At 41.2% G+C, this 12,647-nt stretch overlaps 1 protein-coding gene across 2 annotated transcripts in view; it reads left to right on the top strand.

Moving 5' to 3' along the window:
- SPATS2 (spermatogenesis associated serine rich 2) overlaps positions 1-12,647 on the top strand; it is a 78,570-nt gene that overhangs the window by 19,392 nt on the left and 46,531 nt on the right. The window contains exons 1-2 of one of the 2 annotated variants that reach the window (XM_018573547.1): positions 1,501-1,513; positions 6,677-6,853. In XM_018573547.1, the coding sequence (XP_018429049.1) occupies positions 6,829-6,853 (25 nt within the window). In that variant the 5' untranslated portion in view covers positions 1,501-1,513; positions 6,677-6,828. Of the gene's footprint in view, positions 1-1,500; positions 1,514-6,674; positions 6,854-12,647 lie in introns of those variants that run through there. The other variant, XM_018573546.1, reaches the window with a different exon arrangement.

Genomic DNA, 12,647 nt, shown 5'->3' with positions numbered 1-12,647 from the left:
TGCACCGCATACTCCAGGTGAGTCCGAACCAGTGATGTGTAAAGTGGCAAAATTATAGACTTATCCCTGCAAAACATTCCCTTCTTGATGCAGGACAGGACTCTACTACCAAGCGGGGAATTACAGACCAGTCAGTCTAACCTCAATAGTATGCAAACGAATTGAGGGGATGATAAAGGATTATTTAGTGGATTTTGTTCATGGCAATGGTATAATAAGTGAAAATCGGCACAGATTTATGAAGGACCGTTCTTGCCAGACCAACCTACTAACATTCTATAAAGAGATCTGGATAGAGGAAAGCCAGTGGATGTGGTGTACATGGATTTTGCAAAAGCATTTGACACGGTACCACATAAATGCTTAATACACAAGCTTAAATCTATGGGCATAGATGACATGGTGTGTACATGGATAGAGAACTGGCTACAGGAACGTGTCAAGAGAGTATTGATGATAGCTTTCTCAGATTGGTCTTAGGTTGAGAGTGGCATGCCTCAGGGTTCTGTCCTAGGCACAATATTGTTTAACCTATTTATTAATGATATTGGGGAAGGTGTTAATAGCCATGTTTCTGTGTTTGCAGACGATACTAAAATTGGGAGGGTAATACATAGTTACATAGTATTTGAGGTTGAATAAAGACATAAGTCCAACGTGTGTGTGTGTCCATGAGTGTTCTCATTCTTAAGAGTACTTGTACCCTTGTGCATTTCAGTCTCTCAGGAAGTCGTCCAAAAGCCTCTTGAATGATTCCAGATTAATTGCGGAAATTACCGCTTGAGGCAGTGAGTTCCAGACCCTAACCGCGCGAACTGAGAAGAGCCCCCTTCACCCCTTTGTGTTCAAATTTTCTTTCTACCAGTTTTAGGTGGTGTCCTCCTAGTCTTTGTTATGGAATTCATCTCAAAGAGTTTGTTGCTAATGTTGCTATGACTATGGAACATTTTGTATATGAAAATCATGTCCCCCCTTAATCTCCTTACTTCCAACGTAAACATGTTTAAATTTAGTAGCCGTGTCTCATAGCTCTGGTCCTCCATCCCCTTTACGAGTTTGGTCGCCCTCCGCTGGACTTTCTCCAGTTCAAGGACATCCTTTCTGTGGACCGGTGCCCAAAACTGCACCGCATACTCCAAATAGATATGGGCTTAGGCATTATTGCATTACAGGAGGACCTGAATAAAATAGGGATATGGGCAACTATATGGCAGATGAGGTTTAATGTTGAAAAATTTAAAGTAATGCACTTTGGGGTTAAAAACAGGCAAGCAGAATACACATTAATGGGAACTCCACTAGGGAAGTCAGAAATGGAAAAAGATTTGGGGGTCATAGACCACAGATTAAATAACCGCATGCAATGCCAGGCTGCAGCAACATAGTACTGTCATGCATTAAAAAGGGAATTTACTGTAGAGACAAAGCATTCATTTTGCCACTTTATAGATCACTGGTTCGGCCTCATCTTGAGTATGCGGCTCGATTCTGGTCACCAATCCACAGGAAGGATGTCCTGGAGCTGGAGAGGCCAGCGCAACAAAACTAATTAAGGGGCTGGAGGACCAAAGCTATGAGACAAGGCTGCTAAATTTAAACTTGTTCACACTGGAAGTGAGAAGATGAAGGGACATGATTTTGATGTACAAAATGTTTAGTGGTGATGGCAACATCCGCAATAAACTTTTAACTGTAAACTCCGTGACAAAGACTAGAGGCCACCACCTAAAACTGGTAGAGAAAAGATGTATCCACAAAAGGCGTAGGGGATTCTTTTCAGTCAGAGTGGTTACATTTTGGAACTCTATGCCACAGGCAATGGTATCAGCAGAGAATATTAATTCTTTCAACAATCAATTCGATACCGTCCTAAGAGACTGTAACATATAGCGGTACAGGTACTCTTAAAAACCAAGACAGGGACTCCTATACACACACATATGCATGCACCATTTCGGTGCTAAACAAGCATGTAGAAACGTGGTCCCCTGCTGGGGAAGCACAACAAATCAACATTTGCTTCAATTGACACTCTACAGCTGACACTTTTATGTAGATTAACTTGAAGTACCCATATTCAATGGAAGAACTAATTTGACTTTCGGAATGTTTTATGACTGTACCATGACAAGTACGGAATGCCAACCTTGCCCCGCTTTGTAAGCATACCGCAGTGAGACATGGCACATCTGAATCACACCATTATTATTTTTTTCGTCTGAGGGTACAAACAAATGTATTCACATTTGTATGTCTCCTGGGATATATATTTAGTAGGGTTGCACAGATACCAAGTACAGTACTCGGTACAAGTACGAGTACATGTACCGATACTTTTGAGCTCCAAGACTAGACTAGAGAAAAATTACAAAATTAGGAGGCAGCTGTCATTTGTAAGGAGCACACGGAGCTCCTGGGATTTGTACATCTCTGTTTTAATGTACGGTTTTGTTTTTATAAATATAAATAAAGGAATGCACAGATACTAGTTTTGCGAGTACGAGTACTGGTACTTGCCGAGTACTTACAAGTACTGATACATTTTTTGTTTATTGTCATGTGACAATTTTTCTAAAACAATACAGACTAATGATTTCAGGACAGTGGTGGAGTGCCAGAGCTGGGTCCCAGCTGCAAACGCTGCAACCCTGGTAGTTCTCATGAAAATGCCAAGTATCTGCACTGGTACTCGAAAAGTATCTTTGCATCCCTAATATTTAGCATCAAGTGAAAACTAAGCACTATCAGTATAGCTGGCCCAGTGTGGTGTACCTACGGTAAATTTGATTGAGTTTTGTGGGTAATTTTATGTTTTATTTTCTTCTTTAAGGTATGTATACATTAGATGAATGTAGGCATTCTCTTGGATCATTATTTTCCACAAATATGAAATGCAGTGTTTATAATAGTGTCTTAAAATAAACCAGCCGAGACACCCTATCTTTAGAGTGCATTACACCCAATAGATTATGTACATGCCTTCATTTTTTTTCTTTTTTAGTGTTTGTGAGTAACCCCTTAGGGATCAATTATGATTATTAAATCTTCATTTGCTTTTCAAGTGAAACCCAGATCAGTGCGACTTGTGGGAGCAAACTGCCTGGAGAAAAAGCCTGAAGTTTGAGCTTGTTGTATAGTACTGAGTTATTCTAGGTAAACACAGTGGAATATGAACATGCAATGCTCTCAGGTGTTGGTAAAGTTGTGTACTTAATGGCATAATCCATCTTTTGCCAAAATGTAAAAAAAAATGCACCCACATTAAAAAAATTTACATGTATTACATTTTTGCATTAGAGCGTGCAGAAAATTGCAACCACTTTTAGTTGTCTCAGAACAGGAATAGAGGGAACATTTTCGTTAGGATAAACTGTCTGAGATGTCCTATTTAAACCAGGAGATTTCTGGTCTATTCCTGTTGAGGGAAAGGAAGTAATGAAAAGCTCCTTAACGGGACTTAATGTATAATATCCCAATACGTCAGACTGTGATACTTGTATACAGTCCGATCTGTGAAAGACAATCGGATGGCCTGTGAATGGCTGAGGGAGAATTCTATTTCTTGCATTCATAGAGTGGCTGTGTTGTCTGAATCTGCTCCTGTTTTATATGACCTGTGTGGGGTAATGAATTGGAAGCGCTTTCAGAATCCAGCTGCCCAGGCAACTGTTAAGCTGAAATGTAAAGTTGCCGATCGATATTTACAATGGCCTTAGCAGCGTAGTTATTTACGCCAAGCTCCTTTTCCAGTGCTCGATCAACAAGCTGAAAATAGCTTGTTTAGGGACAGCTTTACTCAAAAGCCAATTAGCCAGATGTTAACGTGAGACGTTGACTTTGTTGTTTTAATCCTAAGAGCAAAATACAGCTCGCTCCTAAATCTCCAGTGGCATGTTAGTTATCCTTTTAAGTAGCAGATTTCTACTAAGTTTTAGCAGGATTTTTAGAAATCTGCTGTTCTGTGTGTTGCAATGTAATTGCTTGGAATCGTAAACATAAAGAAGAACTCCCGCGCAAACACCAATTATGTGGTCATTCTGCACAGTGAAAAGCTATTTATGTCTGCCTTCTGTCTTTTGGATGGAATATTTTGAATAAAATATGCGTTTGGGGGCTCTGGCTGGGATGACTTCAGATGGCGTTCTGCTTCTGTGAATTCTAGACTACAAATTGGGTTATTCACGCCTTCATTCTTGATCTACCATTGAGCCAGGCAAGCACTTCCATGTCACACAGGAGTGGAGGCTTCTGCACCCTACAAAACTGCTGAAGGGACCTACATGGAGTATTGGAGCTGCTGCAACCAAGTAATTTTCCCCACCATGGAAGGTGAGAGGCACACATCAAGCCTGCCCACTGTGCTCAGTCCCAGCTGCGCCTGCTTTACTTCAGTCTTGCCATGTAGCACTCTATAAATTAATGTTGAGGTCGGGGACTAGTATGATGGAGCCTACAGATGCTCTGGTTGCCAGTCATAGTGACATTATTTGTCTACCCATCGTTCTAACCCATGCCACCATTCTTGTATTTGATCATTTTGGGTGCATTTTTAACTTGCTACTTTTGATATGTATTTAAGTACCTCGCCATTATAGCATTCTTTTTCCAAATTTTAGGATTGATCAAAATTATATCAACAAGGAACTTTGCAGAAAAGACTATGTTCTGCAGTAAAAGTTCCTCTTCTACTAAATGTACGTGGTTCAATGTACATTTTCGGCATGTTTTGGTGTTGGGTTGAATTTATTCCCCTCTGCATGTGCATGCATTGATGTCATTCCAGGCTGGCCAATCAAAATTCCAAACCGGGAGGAGTGAGGGAGCAGGTGAGGGAGCTAGCAGATGTTGCATTTCTAGAGTGGAGGAGAGGATAGCTGACTTTAGCACTGTTTAAAATAATGCTGGCTATAATAAAGGAAACCTGCACTGAATATACACTGAGTGGCCAGATGATTACGACCACCCCATGAGTACTTCGTTGGGCCACCTTTTGCCTTCAATACTGCGGCGATTCTTCTTGGCATTGACTCCACGAGATGTTGAAAGGTGATGCGAGGAATCTGACACCATGCCTGATGAATAGCACTGTCCAGTTCTGTGAGATTTGATGGTTGTGGAACCAGCTGCCTGATGGCTCATTCAACTTCGTCCCACAAATGCTCAATTGGATTGAGATCTGGTAATTGTGGGGGCCACCTAAGGAAGGTAAAGTCTCCCTCATGTTCTTGAAACCACTCCTGCACAATACGACCACCGTGGCATGGCGCATTGTCTTGTTGGAAGAAGCCATCTCCATTGGGATACGCCATCAACATGATAGGATGAACTTGATCAGCAACGATACTTTGGCATGTTGTGCTATTCAGATGTTGTTCCACACAAATTAAAGGGCACAAATCATGCCAGGAAAACATGCCCCAAACCATAACACTGCCCCCACCAGCTTGAAGGGTTCTACTCATGCATGTGGGGTGCATGCTTTCATGCTGTTCCCGCAAAATTCTCATGCTGCATGATGCAACTGGAAACTTGATTCATTGGACCACATGACTTTTTTTCCGTTCCTGTGCGAATTGGAGAATGTTATCTTGTTAACTGCAGACAGCAAAGGTGTTCGAACAGGCCTTCGGTATCTCTATGCATTTTTCATCATTTAATAAAAAGGCTAAAAGCCCAGCTGTCTCTGGCTTCAGTATTTCGTGTTGCAGACTCAGGACTAGCATGCAACAAGGGACTGTTGTGTCAAGTCAGAACTGATCTGTATTTCTATTCCAGGTCAGTAACGCAAAGTATTGAAGGCCATGAATCAGTAAGGCTTCCACGCAGTTGGATGTTTCCAAGGGTCAGCAATGGTGGCCTCCCATATTTCTCTCTCTGTACAATTTTTTCTTTAATGGCAAACTGTCAGGATAGTTGTAACTTGACATAACCCAGGCTCCCTTCAAGTTCTAAGCCTGCCGTTGCTCAGCTCCCAGAAGAAACTCAAGAAATAGCACCACACTTGGGAGCTAGGTTGTGGCAGCCTTCAATGTTAGTTGGGAGCCTTGCTTGTGACAGGAGTATTCCTGCCAGGCTTACAATCAGTCTATATCTGTATTATAGGCCTTATGTGAAAAGGGGTCTGTGTTATCCAGATTCTAGGTATGTAGAGGTATAATTTATCTGTATCAAACTTCTTGGCGTGATGGCGGCTATTATGCTTAGTGTGTGGTCTTGTTCATCTGGAAGTGTACCTGTAATATCGACTACTAAATTATAGACTGGTTTCTTTTCTGCTTTTTTGTCCTGTTGAAAGTTCGGACAACACTAAACTTTTAATCAATCATGAGCATATTACAGGATGATAGATGCACATGGAGTATGAGAATTAGATTTTTTTTCTATTTTTTTTTTTTTTTAAAAGACTGTTCTACCCTTGGGTATGTCTAATATCTGAGAATATTGTGCATGGTGGTCATGAATCTGACAGGAGCCCTAAGGCTTCTGGAGATTAACTTTCCTGTCGGGCCTTGTATGGTACAGTGCAGACTGCTATGTATCTGTTTTGTGTGGTTTTACTGTTTCAGTAGAAAATCTCTGATCAGACACTTGACTCCAGCCAGTAATCTTAGTCACCTCAAAGTTGCCATCATGTCTAGAAGTGTCAATAGACTAATGTATCCATGTCTTTTCAGAGCTCAGCAAGACGTGGGGAAGAAACTGGCCCAAGTGATGTAAGGAAGCATTTATTCACCTTCCTGGCAGCTGAGTCCTGAAATATTGTCAAACTAAGCCTGCGGACTAGCAAACTTCTTACTTTTGGATTCCTAACAAATTTTAACAACAAACATGTCTCGGAAACACAGTAATAAGGGTAAGTCTATAAATACTGGGCACTTTCTTTAAAAAATCAGTCTTCGATTCGTAGCGTGTGAAGCCCCACAGAGTTCATTGGAGAGAGAGCTCCATGACTGGCAGTCAAAGGATCAAACTATTTTCCTAGTCCAATTTTTTTATTTTTTTTTAGGATAGTGGAAAACGTTAGAACCCCTGTTGGGTGTTTACGGTCATCTGTGTCCCCACTAGGGAGATCTAACTTCTTCTCCCCCCCTTTTTTTTTTTTTTTTGAGTCATGTCATGGTGACCGTTGGGAGTGAATCCGAAATGCAAAATGTTATGTCACTGCAGCATAAGATGTGGGAAATTTTATTCCAATGCAGACACCTGTTCTGATGATAACTGTGTCAGAGGGGATTTCCTCTTTAGACAAAATTCAGATTCCTTTCTGTTGTGCCTCTGTAACAGGAAATGAAAGGAAAGCCCCCCTCGTTAAACATAGGAAGCAAAAAAGGAAACTGACAGAGGCTTTATCTATTCCCTTAATAGTGTTGGCTAGAGGATTTTGTTTTTTCCTGTGGGAAGGGGAGGAGGTGTTTTTGGCTTTTGGCACACAGGATTTAGATTTAGTCCTTTGCTCCATCCTTTACAGATCTTGATAATATTATTTGACAGCATGTTGTAATAAGCAGTAAATGATAGCTGTAATCTCAGGTTGGCTTGTTACTCCTTTCCTCTTACCTAGACATTTGTTGTATTCATTGACCACAAACAAGGTTTATGCTGTTTGAAGACTTGGCTAGCATCCACTGACCTTTTTATCTGGGCAGGATAAGTATAAGGGCATTTAAACCAACACCGGTTATTCATTTTAGATAATGTTTAGATTATAGCGATTATCTCATGCAGTGTAACTGCATCTTTGGGGCAAGAAAAAAGTATTTAGGATCCCAAATGAGTTCTGAATAAAACACCAAGTTTCTCCTGTATTGTCTTGTATTGCTTTGCATATCATTGATGTTTAAAAAAATATATTTTAGAGGATGCCCTTGACTTTTAAAGTAGAAGGAAAATCTAAAATAACCCACAATTAAATGTGGTCTTTCCACTGCTCCTATACATGCTTCATACTTTGTTTGACATCTTCTGTGCAGTTGCGTGACCCCAAATCTCCAGCTCATCTGTATAAACGGGGCTGAATTACACAGACATGATGTCACCCACTGGCTTCCACTGCTCCCATGTTGTCCGTATGGGAGAGCATTCTCCCCCCAGCCTCGGCAGCTACTCATTGACAGTTGGAGCTTTGCAGCTCCGAACAACAAAAGGCTTAAAAACAGTGTGCAGCATATGAGTATTGGGGAGGCAACACTTTAAATATGGGTTATTTTAGGCTTTCTACTTAATGTGATAGTTTAAGATTTGTGAGTTATATTTATGCAGTTTTGTCTGTATTACTGTTAGGCAAGCATTTATTCTTATCATATGCCTTTATCAGTGAAAAGTTAGCATAAGGGTTGGTGGGAAAAAGACTGCCCGGTACTTGAAAAGTGTCATTTAAAGTGTTTGTGTTCTGTAATGTGTTGCTTTTGGTCTGGTTCATAAACTGGAAATTTTACCAAGGTAGTCAAAATCAGTGTAAAAATTCTGGACAGAGCTGATCATTGGCTAACTGGACTGTTTATGAGGCTACTTGATAAAATAAACACTCTACCTTGGTGTGTAAAAGGGTGTTCATTAAAGTGTATGTCAATGCAAAATGTGCATTTCTTCATGGGGTGTTAAGAAGATTTATCTGGCAAAACAAGTTCACATTAAGTTTAACAGTAGGCTTTGACCTGTTAAACTCCTGGAGTCATGTAATGCTGGAATCTAGGCAGATATAAAAGACATGGATAGATGCTGCCCTGTAATCAATAATACATAATTAAATGTATTTTTAAACGCAAGCAGTGCAAGTACCTAAATTTAACCTGACATCGGCTTTTTGCAGTTGCTTTACAGCAGAGCTGTAGTGTGAGAGAAAGAAGCAATACAAGAAACCAATTATTACATATGTTGACCAAAAACGTGATAGAAAAAGAGGGCAGAGTAACGGAGAGATGAACTCATCACTGTGCTGCTTCTCCTTCCACTGACCAGTCAACCTGAGGCGGGTCCAGGACGACCTAAACTCGGAGGAAGTGGATTAAATAATACTGGCCATTAGAGTGAGGACATCTAGTGACTGTGTCTGTTTAAAATGTGCTTTATATTTTAATACTCTTTCATTGTTGTTACTTCCATGTTGTGTGTGCGTATATATCTCAGTATCTGTCCGTTCAATCTGTTTTCCACACAGGGAAGGTTTAGTTTCATAGCTAGAAAAACTTCAGCATGTTTATACTATTCTTATCCTATACATGTGCCAAGAAAGAGTTTTTATTTTGCTATTGAAGAAAATGTTGAGCTGCGACTGATGCAGGAAGAAAAGGTTTTACACCCTCTTGTTTTAATTTGTGACATTTATGGGTCCAATCCATAGGCACTAGCTAGGACTCTCTTTAATGTCAATGTTTGGATGTGATCATTGTAAATTATACCAGATTCTTCCAAAACCTATCCATTTTACAGCAAATTTGTAAAATGCAAAATGAGTCTCACACCTAAGCCCCCATTCACGCCTGAATGTTTCAGTGCATGTTTACCGAACCGCGACATCACTTAACATGAAGATCTCTATTCTAGTCAATGGTGCCCGATCACACCTCCATGTCATGCTGCCGCTTGCCTTGTGAAAAATCACATCTAGAATTTTTTTTCCAGCAGAATTTTGTGTTTATTGGCCCCATAGAGTTCAGAAAGATTATCTGGAAACGCAAGACAACAGTGTTTTTTAGCATGCTTTTTGTATGTTTTTGCACCTATTAACCAGTCTCCTCATGCTAGTGACTTCCCAGGCATATGAACAAAATGGAGCATTAAGGAGTTTCCATGCTGAAAGTGGACAATTTCATCCACCTCATGAAGCCTCCAGTGATGTCCATTACAACAACTGTGGCAAGCGGCAGAGGGCCTGGGAAGAAGTTGGGCTGGAAGTTTTTTCAGATTGGGAGCTCCGATTAGCACCAGACACCACAGCGTCACACAAAAAACCAGGAAGCAGACACAAGGATGATGCAGATATATGATGTCACAGATCAAGGATGCTTGATTCCTATCGCCTGACGCCGAGGACATGCAGTGCCGGGCAGGTGTTTAGTTTTTTTTTTCTCTACATTTAGCCCTGCTGTGGGCAAGCAGAGCTAAATGTAGAGCAGGGAAGCTGCCGTTCATTTTCTATAAGTGATCTAGGTGTCTGTACAGCTGCCCATATCGCTTGTAGCAGGCTGCTTGCTGCCCCACCTCCCCACCTTGGTTTTTAGGGTCCCTTGCACTTCTGGGGGACCCAGGACTACAGAAAATGACTCCAGGGTGGAGAGTGGGGAGCAGACCGGAGAACGTCCATTCCCCGATCTGCTCTGTGATCCACTGAGACAGGAGCACTGTAAAAGCAGTTGCTGTCACAAGCCAGGCTGCACAGGAGATCCAGCACAATGCTGTGCTCAGTCTTCTATATTGGAGGGCAGACTCCTTAAAGAGAACCTGTCACCTCCAAACGCTATTACATAGGGGATTTTTAGCCTCTGTGTGATAGCAATAAAGTTAAGGGGGGGGGGGAAAGTGATACATTTTTTTAATAAAATATGTAAAAAAAAAATTAAAGCCACCCCTGCCGTCTGCATGCAAATAAACGCGCACAATATGCATTAAAGGATAAGTTCACTTTTCAAGTAATTTGGGAAAATGTAATGGCCTGCTCAAATCTGGCCCCCTCTCCAAAAAAAAAAAGATATCCTTGCTACATTTTGATTGAGAGAGTTAACGGTGTTTGTGTGAGGAATATACGGGTTAGTCTAATTCATCAAAGCTGCGGTGTCATGCTGGATTGGGATTCTTATTTATGGCATCATTTCCCTGAGTTGGAGAGGATTAGTACAATTCATCTGCGCTGGATTGGATCCTCACTTTTTCTGCTCTTTGCCACCATGTAACTCTTTGTGTCCTGAACATCTCAATCACAGATCGGATTAGCTCTGTCAACGAATCTAAAGTAACAAAGAAAAACTAAAAGTGCCAACGATATAAGAAGCTCAGGACAAATCCAATAGTAATCGCCTGTGAATAGTTCTTTAGACCTGTGTGTGACTAGCTGTGGAAAGCACAGCATTGTTCCCTGCAGACCCTGCCTGCCTCACTCTTTATTAACCAAGCCGGAAATCTCTTCTGTCAAGCGACACTCAAAAAATATGCATTTTGTTATTTTCAGAAATACCAGGCACACTTGGCAACATGGAACTGGCTTATTTGGCAACAGGTGACCGAATAAACAGCTTTTATATTGACGTTAATTAAAGCCATCTTTGAAAAATATTACATTGGCTGCTTAAATCCATATCTAGGAATTAAATGTGCAAAACTAAAGGGGCCATTTTTCCACATATAACTCCTTTTCAGTTCTAAACCTTTTTCCATTCACTCTTCCAAAAAGTTTGAAAATAGGATTGGAATAAGTTTACACAAATACGCGCCTCTCTGACAAGAAAGGGACAAGATGCCACCCCTAAAGCAATTAACCCACAATCACTATCACACATTTAATCTCCACAATAGCAAACAAAATTGAGAGATTGCTCCTCATACCTCAAGAAACGGGTAAGCCAAATTGTTTAAAACCCCCTCCCCACCCATGAAATGCCATCTGTGCCTTTTACAGGAGGCAGGAGCAACCCTGTTTTTGTATGCAGGACCTCTAGACTGACTGTCCACTTTGCCTGGGGGAACATAACAAAGTGAGCAGAAATCTCTTAAAAAATGTTGGAATTTTTCCCTTTGTGTTTAATGACAACTGGATTTGTCCTCACTTTGTCTGGTTGGTCATCAGGATCTGCACCCTAGGCAAAAGCTTTGGCTTTACATATACTGATCTTTACTGTGTTTGTCTTGGCAGTGCTTTCTCATCCTTTCTCTTCCATAGTTTTGCTGAATGCAGTGGCATCCAGGCAGCATGTAAATAACAGTGGGTAGTGGAAGACATATGCATGTGTGCAAATCTTTCATTAAACACCTATGTTTTGTCTTGCCATGGTAGTTTGACCCCCAATATTTGTAACCAGGAAGCCGCTGAGACTTGCGGGAGCTGAACGAAGGTGCAGGAGTTATACAGAACGCAGGGGGGCTTCTGCTGTTATGGATAAAACTCCAACCACTGACCATGGCATAGATCATTTGCATGAGGGGATGCAAGAATCTGCACAAGAAACCATGAACATACATTGACTGTTGGTGGCAGCACCTCCACAGTCTTTCTCGATATGGCTGATTTCACTTAAAGGGAGGTTAAACTTTACACAACAGTCAGCGACCTGAAGAACTGATCTTTTTTTTTTTTTTGCTGGAGAAGCTCTCTTGTGATTCCTTGCTTTTGTGTTTTATAAAGGGTGATGGTTTGTGTATAGCAGCCAGTAATATTGCTCCCGTCATTTCTTTTTGTGCATTGTAAAAACAAACTTGTGTTTTGGTTTCTCTTGGGTAAGGAATCCGTGCTGTTGGTGTATCCCTGTAAAGAACATGCTGTGTATTTGCAGCAGCCATTTATTTATCAAAGTGACTGAAAGGGCTTGTTCACACCGAAAGCGTATGCATTCCAGAGCAGTAGCTGCTGGAACGCACCGCGATCGCTAAGAAACTTCCCCCCGCGTTTTGGGGCGGGAGGGGGGCAATCAATGGCACCACTTTCACGCCCCCCCCCC

Source organism: Nanorana parkeri, unplaced genomic scaffold (assembly GCF_000935625.1).
Source record: "Nanorana parkeri isolate BGI_ZX_2015 unplaced genomic scaffold, ASM93562v1 scaffold2421, whole genome shotgun sequence".
Classification (NCBI taxonomy): domain Eukaryota; kingdom Metazoa; phylum Chordata; class Amphibia; order Anura; family Dicroglossidae; genus Nanorana; species Nanorana parkeri.
This window is presented reverse-complemented; position numbering and strand designations above follow the sequence as displayed.